The following is a 20,695-nucleotide window of genomic DNA, read 5'->3' as shown; positions in this document are numbered from 1 at the left end:
AGCTCCGCCTCCACATTTAAAATTTAAATGTGGAAATCCACACCCCTTTTCCCTATCACCTCCATCTTGGTTCCCGGTCAGTGATTATCAGCTCTGTACTTTGCATCTGGCAGAAAGCCTAGAGAAATTATACGGAGATGAGATATGAAACATGAAGTAAAACTTACCATTAATAACTGGGGGAGGGGTGGAGCATTAACATGGTAAAATAAAAACTGTAGAATAGAAATACATGTTTGTATTCCTAAAACTATAGTGTTCCTTTAACATAAGTTTTAAGTGATTTTTCGATGTTCTATTCAATGGTCTAAATTCTTAAGAGTTCACTTTAACCCCTTAAGGACACATGACGTGTGTGACATGTCATGATTCCCTTTTATTCCAGAAGTTTGGTCCTTAAGGGGTTAAACAATTATACTCTCAAGAGGTAAAGTATCACAATGTAAATTTAAAAAAATCACCACCACCAGAGCATACACATGTGGAAGCAAAAAGCATTTGGGAACTAGTTATAAGTGAAAACAAATATTTTAAAGCCACTAATGGGAGAGAGAAAAATACCACAATATTAATCTCTAATGTATCTAGAATGACAAAGCAAATGTGGAGATGTTTAAAGTTGGGGATAGGTCAATTATCGGTTCAGCCGAATATTATAGCTGATATTCGATCTTGCAATTTTCAGATATTGCCGTTAACTTACTCACCTCTTCCAGTCACCACATGCCATCTAATGCATCTGGAAACCCCAGCCGCCAGGCGGGGGAATGGCATGTGGCAACCTCGCATCACAACTCACTATGGGTTCCTGCATGCTAAGCTCAACTGAAAGCAGGGAAGTAAGACAGTGGATGATTTAACATACTGGGCTAGCTGGCTGAAAGTAATAGGAGTGCAATTGATGTCAGCAATCACACCCCTATCCGTAACAGCATTGTATATGATGTGACCTCACTGATTCTACCATGTTCCGGCTGCCTGAGAATGATAGGAGTGTGATTGCTGTCAGCTATGTAGAAATTGTCTATTTTTGAAAAAACTTTAAATGTACAGAATATCGGCATCAGTTATCGTCAAACTGCCGAAAGACAACTGATGGTTCTTAAAGGACATACTCGTTTTCCTGGCACTACAGTGCCCTGAGGGTGACCCCAGCCTCAGGGTCCCACTCCCGCTGGGCTGGATGGAGAGGAAGGGGTCAAACTTACCTATTTTTCCAGGGCCGGGCGGGGAGCTCTCCTCCTCTTCAGCTGAATGCGCATGCGCGGCAAGAGCCGCGCGCGCATTCAGCCAGTGTCATAGGAAAGCATTTACAATGCTTTCCTATGGACGCTGGCGTCTTCTCACTGTGATTTTCACAGTGAGAAGCACGCAAGCGCCTCTAGCGGCTGTCAATGAGACAGCCACTAGAGGCTGGATTAACCCATTTATAAACATAGCAGTTTCTCTGAAACTGCTATGTTTATAGAAAAAAGGGTTAATCCTAGAGGGACCAGGCACCCAGACCACTTCATTAAGCTGAAGTGGTCTGGGTGCCTATAGTGGTCCTTTAACCCCTTAAGGACCAAACTTCTGGAATAAAAGGGAATCATGACATGTCAGGCACGTCATGTGTCCTTAAGGGGTTAATAACACATTTGATATCAAAACAAAACCCTCCGTTGAATAAGAAAATAACGGAAAAGTTCCACTGGGATCCTTGTTTCTGATTATACACAGTGTTAAAACACCATAATGTTCTCCATATGCCAATTTATTAAAGCAAAATATATTATAAATATGCATTAGTTAGTGAGTATTATAGGCATATTGTGAGTCTCACAAATCTCTCCACTATGTTATCCTCCTCAGTGTCCTATATATTCTCGTCCGTAGTCTTGTGCAGTAGTTGCAGGTGTTCCCCTATGTTAGTAGCCAGAGGTGATTACGCCCAAGATGCAAGTCTAGTGCCTATTGTCAGAGACTGGGGCTAAGAGGCTGCAGCAAAATGTGCATTTTGCGCTTCGACAGGGGTGTTATAGGCACTGGACTTGCCTTCTGGCTCTTGTATATCTGAGGGAGACAATACATTGCAGGGAACTCTAAAACTGAGCTCCTTGTCTTTCCTCCTCCTAATACTGATCCTCCTCTTTCGCTTTACCTTCAGTTAGTGTTATCCACTTAAGTCCATCCTTGTAAGCGCGCTGTCTTGGCGTCATACTTGACTCTGGCCTCACCTTTGAGCCTCACACCCAGTATGTTGCCAAATACTGTAGATTCCATCTTAAGAACATAGCCCGCATCCGGCCCTTTCCTACACAAGATGCTACCAAGGAGCTTGTCCATGCTCTAGTAATTTCCATCATGGATTATTGTAACCCTCTCCTGGTTGGTCTTCCCAAAAGCCGTATTGCACCTCTACAGTCAATAATGAATGCTGCTGCTGCCGCCAGACTGATTTTCCTCTGTAGTCGGTCCTCTCACACCTCACCCCTCGGTCAGTCCTTCCTGTCACTTCCTGTATCTTATAGGAGTCAATTCAAAGTGCTAACCAATGCCTACAAAGCACTGAACAATTCTAGCCCCTCTTATATCTCATCACAGATTCATAGGTATGCCCCTTCTCGTCTCTCTGCTCTGCCCGTGACCACCTCCTGTACACTGCTCACACCCGTATGACCTTGCAGGACTTCTCACAGGCGACTCCCTTCCTATGGAATAGCCTGCCTACCGCTATCAGACTCTCCCCTAGTCTTCAATCATTTAAGAAGTGCCTTAAAACTCATCTCTTTAGGAAAGCTTATGGCCTCCCAGACTAACTTCTACCTCACATACCTGTCTCTTGCTCTCTCCTAAAGGGCAGCACTCTCTCCTCCAGCTCCAGTTTTATACTCCACCTCCTATAGACTGTAAGCTCGTTTGAGCAGGGTCCTCTTCAACCTATCGTTCCTGTAAGTTTTCTTGTAATTGTCCTATTTATAGAGTTAAATCCCCTCTCTCATAATATTGTACAGCGCTACGGAAGCGCTATATAAATGGCGAGCACAAATTGAAAAACTGAGACTTCCAATATGCCTGTCCTTGTTTCTCTTACATATAAGAATTGAATAGATTTTATTAGAATACCTTTCTACATGGAGAACATAATGGGTTTTTTATTTGAACTAACTACACTGTCTGGAGGACCATATGGTGCTTTAAACTGCTATATTGATTTAGTTTTTTTAAATCTCTATTTCATTTATTTTTTCCTTCGTCTTGCACTGTATTCTTTGTTGTCAGTGTGATTTTAAAGGCTAATAGATACATTTTTTTTTTTTGTAGAATCGTATGGAGGAGAGCAAGGCTCTGTTTAGAACTATCATCACGTATCCGTGGTTCCAGAATTCATCTGTCATTTTGTTCCTAAATAAGAAAGACCTGCTGGAAGATAAGATCATGTATTCTCACCTTGTAGACTACTTTCCAGAGTTTGACGGTGAGAGCAGTGATTGCATGCCCGTAAAGATAATCCAATGTACAAGCTTAAGGTGTACAAATGTGAGCACACAAAAAGTGCCTTATCCTAATTTGAATAGCATTAATTGATGTATGCCTATGAAGCAACCTGCTATCTACTGTATTAAGAGTTTTTCCCACCTTGTTCGTGAAAGCCTGAATTAACATCCTTTAAAAGAAATACTTTACAATTCACTAGGTCCAGGTCTGTAGCACATGAGCTAAAGATGTGGAAGTAGATGGCAGCAACACTGTACCTGGTAAAAGTTTGTACCAGGAGTGTTGAAATTTAAAAAACAAACAAAAAACTTCTACTTGTCCAGGGACTAAGGCGTTTGCCCAATCTACTTGTTCTGATACAAAAAATATTTTTTTTATCAAAACCATATTTAAATAAGGTCTTTATTGATAGTAAGTGAGGAGACATACCTAACAATACCTCAATGCAATTAACAAAATGTAAGTAGGTAGTGAACTTAAACAGAATAATTTCCAAATGAGAATTGTAGCTTACTTTATCAAAAAATAAAACTATATTTAAGTGAGTCAATCTCATGTGGCCATTTATATCCTTTGACATGCTTGGTTACAGTAAAGGCAGTGCTTACACTGCTGAGCCTACTGGGTCAACATCTTTGACCAGAACCACTACATTAAACTGTAATGGCTCTGGTGCCTAGAGCGCCCCTTCAAAAACTGGTGGTAGAGTGTGGGTGGTGACTGGTGACCGAATGAGGGGTGTTTAGAAATACCTTTTTTATTTTTTGTTTCCTGGTGGTCCGGTGTGCCTTCCCTCGAGTCTGCCGCTCTGCCGGGTGGGATCTGCAGACTGTGCAGTATCTCACAATATCCAGGCAGTAAGAGCGTTGCCGTGGCAACTCCCGGCAACACTCAGATTGGCTATAGGTCGCGAGATACTGCACAGTCTGCAGCTCACACCTGGCGGAGCTGAAGACTGTGCTGCCTCTCTCTGTGGGCAGACTGGAGGGGCTGGCTCTCTGGGCAGACGGGAGGGGCCTTGCACCCAGTGACCCACAGGGCAAACCGCCGAGGACCCGACAAGTTACTCTGCTGCTAGCCCGCAGCAGGGCTAAAAGCAAAAAAGAACTACCTGCCCGGCGCCTGGAACTGCATGTCCCGGGCGTCAGGCGATATGAATAGCGCATCCCTTTTATACACACTGTTCGTGAAATATAAAATAAAAAACAATCCTATTATCCTTTTACCTGTCCAATAGACGTGTTGGCAGTATACCTTGTTGAATTGACATTATGTATGTAACATAATCTGAATGCCTGGTCCTGAGCTTTGGATCCAGACATGAACATGATACTGCATTTGTCCATACTCTGTGCTTCACGAAATACCACACCAACTTGGTACCTCAGTGCTTACAATTACAATTATTTATAGCCACAGCACTGTACAATAGCTAGAACAATACTAACAAAACATATTACCCATATGGGAACAGTAGGTGAAGAGGGGCCTGCCTAACCTAGCTTACACTATTTGCTTAGCAGCTTGGGTTTCTTTCAGTGGCAATTCACGACCATCAGTCGAGGTCTAGATGGAGTGCTAAATTGCTCTCCCAACTTCATACCCAAACATTTGACTAGTCTTTTTGAAGGAATGATACAACTGTGTTATATGAATTAAGTGAATGGCAGGGCTACAGAGGCCAGTTCACAACAGAGTATCCATCGTTTCTAAGAATGTACAATCTTTTTAGTTGCTATGTGTTGGTTCGGGAGTGCAATTCCAACAGCACCCATGCTAAGGTTGGAGAAGCTTTCGTTAAAGATGTAGCAAGGTTGGTGGCAGGAACCGCACTCTATCTCAGCGGCCACGGGTGCTCCGGAGAAGGACCAGCAATCCCAATACGACAAGGCAAACAAAAAGACTCACAGGCACTCCAAGTGAAAAGCCGCAGGCAGATTTATTGCAACAAAATGCCCAGCAGCGTTTCGACCTGACTAGAGGTCTTTGTTCTGCCTGCGGCTTTACACTTGGAGTGACTGTGAGTCTTTTTGTTTTCCGTTACAGATTTAGTAAATTTTGACATGCCAAATCTTTCAAAAGTCTTGTTGCTAGAGCTTGGATTTGATATGAAGACTTTGATATTCTTACAAGATAATCTCCAAAACAGCCTTTGGAGATATTATCATATGTTTATCTCGATGTGTGTACATTGTTTATGAAAATTTGGCTGTCTTCTCACATACTTGCTGAAGCCTCTCAAATATGTTAACACTGGAATATTTATCACACCCTTTATTAGAGATCTTCTCTGATGTATTGAATTGATGTTCTACCATGGATCATACATTAATATTGTGCTGTGGAATAAGTTGGCGCTATATAAATACCAATAATAATGCCATAGGACTTTATTGTTAAACATGTTTATTGCAGCATGTATTGTCCCTTATTCTGCAACTTGTTGGCTGTTATGATTTTTAGTTTTTATTTGAAATTCCTTATAAAATTGTTTCAAAACGATTTAGACACAGCATATTCATGTCCAATTGGATGGATCTTGCACAACCTAAGCATTCTTTTTTGACATCTGATCCTGAGCATATTTATAGATGCAAAATTGCTTAAAACTGCTAGTTATAAGCGGCTCTCTATATAATTGTGAGACTCATGGTGACCATTTGTCCTCTACCAAAGGGGAAAAAAATATAAATAAATATATATATATATATATATATATATATATATATATATATATATATATATATATATATATATATTTTTTTTTTTTTTTTTTTAAAACCTCCTTTATTTTTGAAGTGTAGTGGTACATACACAGGTTAACAATGACATATGGTATAAACATAACTAGTGAAGATAAGCATGTAACTAAAACATGACTGTGACGGACCGTCTGCACCCCGACCGGGTACCTCCGTCAATTGCTGCTTCCTAGTACTGGCGAGTACCATAACCACCGCAAACCCTACGAACCGCCGCAGCTTGGTTGGGATCTCGCTGTCCTCCACCCACCCTGGACCCAAGACCAGGATCCAGCTTCCAGTGGGTAGGCTTCTCTTAGTGCCGAGAGCGTAGCAGGAACAGCTCTTACAAGAGCTTAGTGATTATACTCAGGGGAGTATAGTGATTATAGCAATCCCCAGAGTGTAGTTCTCCAATCCCCCAAACATGAGCCAAGACTTCATGAAGGTGCAAAATGATCTGATCTTTAATGGTTCAGGTTGGCTTTCATACAATTCTCCAGGCCAGAGGAACAGCCCTGGACCTGATAGAGCACAGGAACACAGGACACAAACCAATCAGAACAAACATACAGTCTGTGACATGCCCATGTCTGTGACATGCCTGTTTGGGAGATAATTGAGTAAAGTCCTGTAAGTAACTCCATTATCTCCAGGCAGAAAAAACACATTTTTACAAAGTTTAAAAAGTACACCAAAACATAACATATAATCCAGTGAGAGCCCTGATCTGGGTGAAAAACATATCCAAAAATCACCCAGATCAGAGCATGGGTTCAGGAGATTCCTGAAAGTCTCTTTTTGACCAACAGTGCACATGGTTCCATGCCCAAAACTGTTCCAGAGAATTATGGCTACCGGTTGGTCTTCTCTGTCTGGAGTACAAAAGTACATACTTCACAGGAACAGTATCTTTTAAAATGCATTGGGCAAGGTATATTGCAGGAAATAAAAAAAAAAATGGATACAAGGTGTATTAAACAACAAATATTTGGGGCTGGCAGCTACATACATACACAAGTGTCTGAAATTGAGTGGTAGCTCAAAAAATATAAAAAAGTATGTGCGCTCAAGAGTAGATGTATGGAAAATTATGACTATTGTATTTAATGAGATATAACTCTCATACAATAAATATATTTATTTAAAAAATCTAGGAAAACATTAAATAAATAAAAAAATCACAATGTGTGCACGGATCCACTGTAGTAAACAATGTACCAATCAACTCTCTCTTTTGATATGTAACACAATACAGAGTGGAATATAAATAATTTAGCACCTAACTCTATATTATGGGTACAAAGTATAAAATAAAGTATCAAAGCAGCTGCCAATAAGGTCAAATGATGACATAAAAAGATAACATAAAAAAGCAACCACAAAAAATTTATCTATAAACAATAAATATATAGAAAGTATATAAAAAGTAAATAAACAATAATAAAAGTACCTGCCTTGGTGTGGGCCCCCCACCGAGGTAATAGAAGAAAAGACCCCAGAAAAAAGGGGGTGGGGGGGTTGTTGGAGGGAGTTCTATGCCGCCGGCATCCGACCCACTTCAAAAAGGGGTCCATCGAGGAACGATGATATGCACCGCGGTCGGGGTCTTCAAAAAAGACCGCGGTGAAGGCAGACCAATCGTAGAGACAGTTGGTAAATCACTCACAGTTCGGAGGTATATACCGCGGTCGGTATCTTCTCAAAAGACCGCGGTATAATTGAGATGGAGCAGCCTTAACTGTAAAGCCGCCAGTCCTCAGCTTCCCAGTGTCCGGGGTCTATAAGCACAACACCCCTCTCTCACTCGCCTCAATGAAAAGTACTAAATGATAAGAGGCGTAAAACTTGAAAGTAAAAATAGAAAACAAATAAAAAATGGAATACAAATAAAAAATAATAATAAATAATAAATAAACAAATAACCAAAAAATAAACAATGAAGGGCAGCCGAAAAAGATCAAGCGGGACCAGCCACACATGCAGTCACGTCTACGCGTTTCGTCCCACCCACGGGACTTTCTCAAGACTGAATAGCTGCAAGAGAACTTGATTTAAATACCTCCAAGGTAGTGGAGTAATTAGACAGGTGAGGGAAGAAACACCCCTTGCACTCAAACAATTAATCTAGATAAACTTAACATAATAACACAGAATACTAATAATAGATATGAATGAGTAGTAAGAATACACTTTACTCAGACATAAATTGATATTAAATGACAGTTAGGCTAGAAAATATATATAAAAATAAATCCACAGGATATCAAACAAAAACACACGCAATATATATACATGTGCACAAATAATCGAGCACATCACTATTTAAAGGGGCAGACTTGGTTTTTACAAATTGTAATTTATAACGAAAAGATCGCCCTATAATATATATAGTCTAAGGATAATACACATTAAAGGTATATTGCAGGGCCCATAGTCCTGAGGCAAGAGGCTGGCCAGCAGGCCCCTCCAAGAACACTTGACGAGGTTCAGTTTGTCACAGGGCCATAATCACAGGGTAGGAGGCGAGAAATGAGAAATGAAGGGGGGGGGGGGGGGGGAGAAGGAGAAATGAAGGGGGGGAAAAGGAGGCGAATACACAAAAGATGGATTCTAGGCACCACTAGACAACGGGAAAGTTCAGACTGGTAAATCCATGCTACCTGTAGGGTAGTTGCCCTTGGTCATTAAAGGGGTTCCTTCAGGGGGACACCTTTGCACAGGGTCGTTTCCTGAAGCTTCATAAGGAAGACCAAGGGACCTACTTTTTCTTATGTTTGAAGAAGAAAAAGATCAGAAATGTGTTAAAAAAAAAATACACACCAACAAAAAAAACCTGCTTCTGCAAGTGGAAGCAATAGGAAAAAGGTAAGTTTGAAGTGACAAGGCCACTTCAGGTTTTGTGAGTCAGGTTTTTTTTTTTTTTTTTTTTTTTTGCTCGCCTCTCCTAGGATTCAGGTAAATTATGCTGTGCTATACATTTAAAATGTTTTTTGTTGTCTCCAGCTATACATATCATTTTTTTATGGAAATGCAATGTTTAACATTGCAACACGAAGTGCAATAGGGACACAGCACCTAGACAACTTAAATTAGCTAAAGTGGTCTGGGTGCCTAGTGTCCCTTTAAAACAGCAGGTCTCTTGTCTGCAGCCATTGCATGTCCCCTTTTCCCCAGGGAGGACTCGCAATCCTCTTGCAGTCCAGTCACAGTCCAGATTTCCCAATGCTGCGAAGTCTTTGCAAGGCTGTTGTTGTGGGCTATTGCCTGTCTGTTGAGCTAAACAACCAGGAATTAATTGGACCCTTTGTCTGACAGCCATGGGTATATAATGGCTCATTTATGAAAGTGCCATTTTCTAGTGAGATCTATATTTTTGTAAAATGGGGGTGAGGGGGAAATAGGGTACACATAAAGCAAGCTAAAGTGCTTTGTGTGTGGAGTATCCCTTTAAGCATTTGGTGGCAGTTGCATATCCAATTAAGTCCACTGCAGTGAGATTTTCGCAAAAGACAATATCACATAATTTAATCTACATATTTGAAAACACAATGTATTAATAGTTTAATACATCCATGTAGCTGACAGTGCCAGTACACCATGACAAGTACAGATGCTGTTTAAATGGCACCCTCATTTTCACTTTTATGTTCTCATTCGGTCATTGTGCAATGGTTCTGTACAATGCAGTAGTTACCTGTGTGTATAATGTATTCTGCATTTATCTTTCCTGACTTTCTTTAAATTTCTGCTCTCAATGGAGGCAGTGTGAAAAATTCACTTTGACTATTTCAACAGATTAAAACAGATGATCCATGCAATAGATCAACCTAGGGAGTTTAGCTACACACAGCCAGTCTGTTCTAAATGCACACAATGCATAAGGTGAATTTTCTGATCTTCACTAAAGGCCAGGTTGGAATAGGTTGGAACTATAAATTGTGTGGTTCCTTATCATCTGAGACATTTCATCGTTCTAAACTAAAATTAGAATTCAGAGTGAATATAGTGTAAAATAATAAATCTTCTTGTTGGCTATGCTCTTAGTTCTGCTACTCTGGTCTTAGTTGTATATACTTATATGTATATAAGTCCACTTATTGTACAGAGCTGTGGAATTTGTTGGTGCTTTATAAATGATAGACTATTTCTGCAGTGTTGTGAACAGCAGAATACATAAAAACAATGTCTTTGTTACCTTATAGGGTCTTGCATATTTTGCATGCATGAGTGCACAACACAGACCACAAGAACAAAACCAAGTCACACTGTCTGCTGTAATCGGCCTGATGCCCATAGGCACAATTTGATGGAGGAAGCTTGGCCTTTTGTCAAATTTTGCAACTTCGGTTTTATTATTAAACAAAATATTCCTCACTTTATCTTTTGTGTCTTAAATGATTTGGAATTTCAGTGAAAATTTGAGTGGTCAATGTGATTAAGATTAAGAAAAGTGCTTTAAGCTCTGTTTTCTGCAATATGAGGAAGGTTTGGCCAGGCAGCAGGTGCCACTTCAGGGATAAACCGGTGCCAAACACTTTAAATCCTGAAGATAAGACTGATTCCTGCCCTTATAACCACTTCAATTATCTTTCATTAAATTTGGGAAACACCTTTCTCTTGCTTGACTTGAAGGCATTCTGCACCACCTTATGATATCTTTTATAGCTTAATTTATCCTGCCTATAGATCTTGTACCATGTACTCAATATCTGCATATTTCATCCCACCTCTATAAATTGTCCTTCTATTTACTTATTACTTTTCTTACCCACTCTTTTTTTCCTCTATAGGTCCACAGAGGGATGCCACAACTGCTCGTGAGTTCATACTAAAAATGTTTGTGGACCTGAATCCCGACAGTGACAAGATTATCTACTCACACTTCACCTGTGCCACAGACACGGAGAACATCCGCTTTGTATTCGCTGCTGTTAAAGACACCATCTTACAGCTTAATCTGAAAGAGTACAACCTGGTGTGACAAGGCTGGCCCAAATTTTCTCCTTGATCTCCTCACCTGAGTGGTGTGATTTTCTTTTTCATAATGTTTTTATTTTATTTGCATCTGTGCCCCACAAACAACTTGAATAGGGGGCTAAGGTTTGCATTTGTCTTTTTGTTTTGTTTAATCTTTTTTATTTCTTGTTTTTGTTTTACTCCCCTGGCCAAATGTTGAAATATGGCACGGTGCTGCTAGCCTGCCTTGGAGATACGTTGTTAAACATGAGTGTCTCTTTAAGTAGCTTTTTCAAGAATATTTTTTAATTCATTATTCAGTGAGATGAAGTGGAGAAGCACAGTCAATAGAGGCTAGGCTGGTGGCTCATGGTCTACCGCTTTTTGTGCTCTTTCCCTTTTTTTTTTTTTTTTTTTTAAATGTCCTTTTTTTAAACACTTGATTCTGAAGTGTTCTCATAGGAGTTACACTCCAAATTGATTCCACCTTGATGATTTTGTTTTATATATAAATATATTTTTAACCTGTGTTGCATGTTTTAACAGATTTTAATATAAATGACAGGGCTAAAAATCTGTTCTTTCTAGGGATGACAGAATTGAGTGTATTGCTTCAGTTTTAGAACCCTTCATTATCCCAAACTCCCTTTTATTCTTTAAAGTATATTCTGTGATGGATAAACAGCAGAGTGTGACTAAAACACCTGATTTGGCTTGCACCTAGATCAATTGGGTTTGTCATGTTGTACTGGAAAACTAGCAGTCAGTAGGGTTCATGCTACCTTACTGTATTAAATCACTGTGTGTCCTTTCACTCTTGGTCAGAATATTTACAATGCACTGTACACAAACTCCCTTCTACCAACTTCTTACTTTTGTAAGTAGCTGTATTTGCCTTTGTAGCCCAGAAATATGGCAGGGTATCTCTTAATGGAATTCAGGAATACTGTTAGAACAGTTTAGGAGTTTGATTCCATGCATCGGGAGAGGCCAAAAGGTAAACTTCCAGCTGTTGTAGATTACATTTACCTCTTGACCACCCTGATATCTGAGTAGCATTTAAAGCAATGAACCATCACGGATCTATTTTACATTTATTGTTGTTCTGAAGTGATGTTTTGACACTAGAAGAGTAGTCTTTCATGGAATACACTACAATTGATTGGTACTAATCTGCAAACACTTCCTCTGTTTCTTTAAAGCTCATTTTGTTCTTAACATCTACATGACCGCATTGATCATTTTGCACAATTAGTTTTGATGTCCTCCTTTACAATCAGCACTATTATGCTAAGAGATATTTGATTTTGATCTCTAAATATTTTACTAAAGCTTGATCAACCAGTTCTGTGCCAAGCTGCTGGCAAATTGTTGCTGGCTTTCCTGGTTGAAAAAGCATAGAGTAGTAACTTTGCACAGCAGCGACATCTTTTGTCTAACTTGCAAATATTTTCTTGCTTATGTACTTTGAAATCGTCCATTCTTGTATTCATTTCTAAATTTCAAACTAAAGGCCTAATTGAGCATTCAGATAACACTTTTGCAATGGATTGCATGAAGCATAGTATTTTAAAGGTTCCCTCACAAAGCCTCTCTTTTGCTCATTACAAATTATGTGTCTGTGCTGGTGACACCTATTTGCCATAGACAACTTTATTTAAAGTATCTTCATAGAGTGCACAAACAAGTTAAGCCATCACAGTTTGTTTTTATTTTTCTCCACATTTCTTAAATTCTTCTATCGCCTCACAAACAACCAGTATTCACAGGTTCTATCAGTGATGTATTTTCTAATTATGACTCTACAGTAAGAGTGAAAATGATATGTTTCAGTCACCCTACTTTCATAGGAAGGGTAGGAAGCTTAAGCACTTGCACAATATGCCTACATTACAACAGAAAAGATCCAAACTACCATGAATAGCAATTTAACCAAATCTGCCTTTCATAAGTGAGATTTTAATATATTTGAAAGCATTAATGAAGTCCTTGCTTCTGACATGATTTTTTTTTTCTTCTTCAATATCTTCAGTAAGATCTTCTGTAACTTTCAGACATTAATAGGACACATTTGGTGTTGCTTAATTCTTAAATGAACACTCCAGTTCCACAAACATTACAGCCCACTGTAGAGGTTACAGTGCCTGGAGTACCTTGGCAACACCAATGTAAGTAGTAAAGGCATTTGTTAACCGTACGACGTCCACTCAGTCCCTCTTCTTGCAGTTGGAAGCTCTATCCCTAAGCTTAACCTGTTGGTGTGGTCTTAGCTCATAGGCTGAGAATTATAAGCTTATTCTGTCAGCCAATGAGTTGGCCCTGCACTGCAGAGTTTTTCTCAGAAGAGCTGATGAAAACTCCTAGCAGGAGTTTTTGGCTCTCAATTTCACTTGCAGAGAGGGAAGGACAATGCTGGCACTATGACCACTACAGTGCAATGTTCCTTTTAACAAGCTTTCATTCTATGTGCTTAATACTGCAAAACACCCCAAAATGTTGCTCTTGCATTAGTTCCAGCCAAAGGGCCTTGCTGTATTATTATTTTATATAAAATCTAATTTTGGGACCACAAACAAACAGTGGGGAAAAAAAAGTTATAATCCATTTCACTTAACATCAAAAACTGGTTAGTTTGGGAAACTTTTTATTTTGGGGTAATTAAGTTTGTCTATATAGAATTATTATTATAATAATAAATATATATATATATTATAATATATATTAAACACTACATTCTTCTACACTACAGAGATCATTCCCCCCACTGTTTGAATGTGTGTAGGATCTTCACTATATCTTTAACTGATCATTGTGTGTATCAGGTGAGGTTGCAGATATTTTTCAGCTTTGCACAATACGTATTGCATTTTTGTTAAATTGTATTATAAAATCATGATCTGCTAATTGCTTTATTAGCTTTTTTTCTTTTTCTGAAAATGAAGTGTTGTGTGAAGATATGCCAATCCTGTACTCCCCTCATCCATTTTGGGACAAGATTGCTTTTGTAGAATGAGCTTATTGTAAAAACAACAAAAATCTTGTCTTCTAAGCAAGCATACTTTTTCCCCACCCCCACTTCGGTATTTTGTTTTCTATTTATTTCTTATTAAATGATTTGTTGCAAAACAAATATTTGATTTTGAGTATATATAATTATGGGATATACCTTATTAATTTTCATAACTATTTAACTGTATGTGCTCAATCATTCCCTTCTCGTAAGAGAACAAGTACATTAGCTTGAATAAAGCACCAGGATTCCTAGAAACCTTTTTTTTTTTTTTTTTTTCCTAGTCTGATATTTTGTTTTCTTCAGCCTACATAAAATGCTTTCCGTTCTCTCCAACTTAAACCAGTTGGGGCTTTGAATCCATAATCGGAATTCTGAAGTCTCCGAGCGTAAAGGTAAATGGGATAGCAGCTTTTCGGTCAGATACAACCAGAATCCCCCTCTTCTCCTCACCCCTCCCCACCTCCCCCATGCCAATATATTTGTATGGTGTTTAAATCCCACCTATGCCTTGATAGGCTATTAAGGGACATCACAATGGTCTTATCAATACATGTTACTCTTGTTTTGGTGTTTTGTTTGTTTTTTTCTTCCTTTTTTATGATGTGTATTATCAATATTATATATTTTTAAATCTGCTTCTATGTGATTCTTGTAAGGCATCCTTTTCCCCACATCACCATTTCATATTGCACTGTGTAAAAATTAAAAGTTATTAATGCTTCTTCCATCCTTTTCTCCTCTGCTTAGTATTCAGCCAATCAACAGTACAGAGTGGAAAGCATTTATTAAATAAACTAAATGAAAAAAGAAGGAAAAAAAAAAACCAATATATATATAAATATATATATATATATATATATATATATATATATATATATATATATATATATATATATATATAATTTCTTCCCACTTTGCACTGATCTACAGTTTAAATAATTGCTGAATTTATGGAAAACATTTTATGTTGCCAGTTTACTGTTGTAACTTGGTTTAGTACAAGTGCCAAAGTAGTTATATTCATAGGCTTTACCTCCCCTTTGTTTTGTGTGTGTGTGTATATATATATATATATGTATATATATATATATATATATATATATATATATATATTTCTTTCTGATTACTTTTTTCTTTCACAACTTCATTCAACTATCCTTTATACATATTTCATATTGTAAACCACCATTAAATGAATATCTAGTCGGTAAACCCACACTAATTGCGCAAGAAGACTTTATTCACTAATTCACTATGAGTTCACTCTATGTACAACAGCTATTTTGCGTATTATCTCATGTCTGTGTCCTAGAGAGACCTTAGCGTTTTATGAAGAAATCTAACTTATGCAGGTAGCTGATTCTGTTGGGTTGGGTAATAAATTGTATTTTATCAAATATATTTTAGTGACATTTCCCCCAAACTATTAACGTATTACTCTTAAGTTTCAGCAGAAATTGTGAGTGTGAAAATAATATTCAAGTAACATCTTCTTAGAGATATGTCAAGGGTGAACAACATATCCAATGATAAATAGTGTATAACTGATTTCTCCTTTTCTAATACCTGCTTAACTATGCTCTTATAAATGTTATGGTATTGTTATTCACCCAGGGGCAGTTTTAAGTGGTTTATTTCAGGTGGTTTCTAACATTTCACTGCTACTTTTCTTAAAGGGGTGCGGTTTTAGAAAAAAAAATAATCACCCTGACCCCATTTTTAAGATTGTCACAAGATGAATATTTTTTATATATATATATATATATATATATATATATATATATATATTTATTTAGTATTCTACACATTAACTGGGACCAAGTTTTTGAATTGAATTGCTTTTATTGGCTTTCCAACCTAGTGTTTCAAAACTGTTCTGTTTCAAATTTGGGAAAAGCTAGGTGTTCCATCTTTGTGGAACAAATGACTCTTTAAAAGGTAATGAAGTGTCTGTGTGTGGTCATACCAGTCAGTGTTCTATTATGCACCTGTCACTTGTGGTAGTCTTGTTTCCAAGCTTCCCCTTTAAATTTTGGAGGCCTGAAATTAACCAGTTTTGCTGTGGGAGAGTTGCAGATCAGGGAAGCAGATCCCTTTTTACTGTTTTCACATTGTCTACACCCTGATATCTGGGCACTGGGTTAATACTGTGTATTTTTATTTTTTTATTTTTAAAATTATTTCTTTTTAAAAAAATTGCTTGTACCTCTGTCTTTTTGTGCTGACTTTCCCCTCTGCCTTTAATACCTAAATGCACACTGGAATTTGATTTTCATATCGTGCTCCTCAAAATAAATTGTTTGAAATTGGAATAAATTTTGTTCCTTTAAAATTGGTTTACTGTCTCTGTGGTAATATCATGAGTCCTGCCTTGCAATATCTTTAACTGCTGTTTCAAACCAAGCAATCACAGAAGCAACAAGTTAGGTTGAGCATAAGTTTGTCAGATAACAGTAGAACCTGACTCAAAATGGCTTTAGCCAGAAAAAAAGTGAAATGTTATATTTTAAAAATGTAATACACTTAAAAAAATAAATAAAAAAAGTGACATGACAGTTGTCCTCTAACTTAGTACTGCAGAATGAGTCCTTAGATATCCATATCATAATGCTATGAATAATTTCGTTCAAAAGCTCAGTGTAGCTATTCCAGTACTTTAGTACTCTCCATATGAAAAACTGCATAGATCTAATGAATGAGTAGAATGAAATGTGAGGCATAGTGTGAAAATCTTAATATATCTTAATATTGTCTTTATTATAGTAATATTTTCAGATCTTCATGTATTACTAGTGATGTCTCGAACCGTTCACCGGCGAACATAGCTTGTTCGTGGCGAACGCGGCGGGCAAACATATGCGATGGGCGAACATATGCGATGGTCGGTCCGCCTCCTATTCGTCATCATTGAGTAAACTTTGACCCTGTACCTCACAGTCAGCAGAAACATTCCAGCCAATCAGCAGCAGACCCTTACCTCCCAGACCCTTCCACCTCCATGACAAATAGGGGGCAGACCGACCATCGCATATGTTCGCCTGCCGCGTTCGCCACGAACAAGCTATGTTCGCCACGAACAAGCTATGTTCGCCGGCGAACGGTTCCTGGTGAACAGTTCGGGACATCACTGTTAAGCATTGTATTTTTTATTTTTTTCCCGTTAGTATGTAGGAAGTACTATGCTGGATTTGGTTGAAAGGGCACGATAGGAAGAAACAACTTTAGCCTAATGCAACAGTTTTGGTGTGTAGATCATGCCCTTGCAGTCTGACTGTTCAAGTCTCTGCCATTTATGAGTTAAAGGGACACTATAGTCACCTGAACAACTTTAGCTTAATGAAGCAGTTTTGGTGTATAGAACATGCCCCTGCAGCCTCACTGCTCAATCCTCTGCCATTTAGGAGTTAAATCCCTTTGTTTATGAACCCTAGTCACACCTCCCTGCATGTGACTTGCACAGCCTTCCATAAACACATCCTGTAAAAAGAGCCCTATTTAGGCTTTCTTTATTGCAAGTTCGGTTTAATTAAGATTTTCTTATCCCCTGCTATGTTAATAGCTTGTTAGACCCTGCAATAGCCTCCTGTATGTGCTTAAAGTTCAATTTAGAGATTGAGATACAATTATTTAAGGTAAATTACATCTGTTTGAAAGTGAAACCAGATTTTTTTTCATGCAGGCTCTGTCAATCATAGCCAGGGGAGGTGTGGCTAGGGCTGCATAAACAGAAACAAAGTGATTTAACTCCTAAATGACAGTGAATTGAGCAGGGGAATGATCTATACACTAAAACTGCTTTATTTAGCTAAAGTAATTTAGGTGACTATACTGCATACAGTCTTTAAAAAAAAAAAAAAATGAAAGTGTAGGTACACTGAAAACAGAGATGGATATGTTGGTTAATGAAGACCAGGAAAGAGAGAAATTTTAAATAACGTTTTTTTTTCCCTCTGTTTATATTAAAGGAACACTATAGGGTCAGGAACACAAATGTGTATTCCTGACCCTATAGTGTTAAAACAATCATTTGGCTCCCCCCTTGTCTCCCTAAATATAGTAAAATCTTACTTGTATTCAAGTCTGCAGCTGCTGGCTCTGCCCCTGATCTGCATGCTTGGCTTACATCATCAGAAGTGGTATTCTAAGCGAATCACAATGCTTCCACAGAGGATTGGCTGAGACTGTCAAGGAGGCAGATCAGAGGCAGAACCAGCACAAGTCAAACACAGCCCTGGCCAATCAGCATCTCCTCATAGAGATGCATTGAATCAATGCATTTCTATGAGGAAAGTTCAGTGTCTCCATGCAGAGGGTGGAGATGCAGAATGGCAGTGCTGCACACTTGGCAGCTCTGCCTAATGAAGCACCTCTAGTAGCCATCTGAGGAGTGGCCAGTGGAGTTATCACTAGGCTGTAATGTAAACACTGCATTTTCTCTGAAAAAGACTATTTACTGCAAAAAGGCTAAAAGGAATTATGATATAAGCTGTAGTTCTGGTGACTATAATGTCCCTCTAAGTAGTAACCTATGGCAAGAGATATGCGAATGATTGCTGAAAGAAACTTGCAGGACATTGTTATTGGATGATTAAAGATGATTAAAGGTGCTGCAGAAACTCAGGAAAGTTGATGTAAAAAAAAAACTGCTGAAGCCTGACTTTATTAACCCAGGAGTATTCAAGGACCTAAACATGGAAAGAACATCTGGTTTTAATCTTGCATGAATTTTCAAGGCGCCCCAAATCAAAACAAATTTATAGGTTGCATATATGTACAGCGCTGCGGCATATACTGGGCCCCTGTTCAGCAGAACTTTTTCCCTGTCAGGGGCGGATCCAGAATCTAAATTATCTACCTGTGCCCCACCCGAGATTAAAGAAACAATCCAGGCACAATAACCACTACAGCACTCTGTAGTTGTCATGGTGCTCTCCAAGGGTAAGTAGTCAAACTGTTTAATGGTAGGAGGGGAGATTAATAAAAAAAAAAAAATATATATATATATATATATATATATTCCTTCTTACCTTTGCCTGGGAGGGGGCCAGTACTAAGTCCTGGTGGTCCAAATGGAGAAGCCCTGATGGTCCCAGTGGTGAGAGTGAACTCTAGCACCTCCTGAGGCTAGAGATCACTCGTGAGAGAAGAACCCGGCGGAGCTGCAGATTAGAGTTCCCCGTGTTCTCTCTCCCTCCCTTGCCGGCTGCCAGCATTACAGTGCTAGCGGGCTGCTGAGGGCGACTTCTGATCTCCCCTCCGGTCCTGCAGTGGAGAGCGAGGAAAACATTGGGTACTGCTGCTCTAAACAATAGTGAAATAGAGAGCGCACAAGAAGAATTTGGGAATTGTTACAGACCATTAACTAGACAACAATGTGCAATGTCAGTCAGCAGTTGCTAAGGCCAGTAAGGTCTTGTCATGTTCAAAAATTTCATTAAATCTTGGATGAAAATATAATTTTTCCACTTTTTAAATCAATGGTTAGGTCACACCTCGACTATGCTGTACAATTTTGTTTGGAAAGATGGCACCTCATATGATGGCATTATATAAAAATATTTGAGGCTCATACAATTTTCTGAAAATCTATTCATGAACAGGGCTATACATAGGACACATTTTTACTGGAAGAAAGGAGATTTAGACTAAAGCAAACAAAAGGGTTTTTAACAGTAAGAACACGAAGGATGTAGAATGATCTGACTTGTAAAGGTGTTTATTTTTTTAATCAGAGTATGTACCAATGTTTAAAAAGCAACTGAATACTTGCAAAAACATATTTGCATGTATTCATTCAGGAATATAATTGTTAATTTGTGGGGGTAATAGCTTCTTGATCTAAGGCGAGATCTGATTCATTCTTTGAAAGTGCTTCAAATGATTTTTCTTTTTATCAACAGCAAAAAGGATGTATCTTTCCTGGTAAAATATTTTATAAATAAATGTGAGAGAGGCTGAACTTGATGGTTGTATGTCTCATTTCAGTCTATGTAACTTTGTTTATGCAAGTTTAGTCACACTTCCCTGTATGTGACTTACACAGCCTTCCTAAACACGTCCTCCAAAGTGAGATATGTTTATACTTCCTTTATTGTACATTCTGTTTAATTTAGAATTTCTGATCTCCTGCACTGTAAATAGTTTGCTAGACTTGCAGAAGTCTCTTGTTTGGAAATAGTTACATTTACTGTGCTGGACATAAAAACATCCAGTTAACTTCTGATTGAGAATGAAACCAATTTTTTTCCTTTCCATGCAAGCTGTGTCAGTCACTGCTAGGGGAAGTGTGTTTATGGCTGCTTAGACAGAAACAACAATGAACTCCTAAATGGCATGATTGACTGGTATGATTTCAGGGAGATTATTCACAAACACTGCTTCAGTAAGGTAAAGTTGATTTTTGTGATTATAGTGTCTCTTTAAATCACTATAAAGTGTGTACTGTAGGTAAATAAACAATGTGACAAATTCAGCATTATCTGCTGTAATGCTTGAGAGTATGATA

The 20,695-nt window shown here is 38.3% G+C and overlaps 1 protein-coding gene across 1 annotated transcript in view; it reads left to right on the top strand.

The window, feature by feature from the left end:
- LOC134611525 (guanine nucleotide-binding protein subunit alpha-11) overlaps positions 1–11,902 on the top strand; it is a 50,406-nt gene extending 38,504 nt beyond the window's left edge. Inside the window, exons 6-7 of the mRNA XM_063455472.1 lie at positions 3,304–3,457; positions 11,012–11,902. Coding sequence (XP_063311542.1) covers positions 3,304–3,457; positions 11,012–11,202 — 345 coding nt within the window. The 3' untranslated portion in view covers positions 11,203–11,902. The remainder of the gene's footprint in view (positions 1–3,303; positions 3,458–11,011) is intronic.
- The last annotated feature ends 8,793 nt before the right edge of the window (positions 11,903–20,695 follow it).

Source organism: Pelobates fuscus, chromosome 5 (genome assembly GCF_036172605.1).
Source record: "Pelobates fuscus isolate aPelFus1 chromosome 5, aPelFus1.pri, whole genome shotgun sequence".
In the NCBI taxonomy this organism is placed as follows: Eukaryota; Metazoa; Chordata; class Amphibia; order Anura; family Pelobatidae; genus Pelobates; species Pelobates fuscus.
Note: the sequence above shows the minus strand (reverse complement) of the source record. Positions and strands in the feature narration are given on the sequence as shown.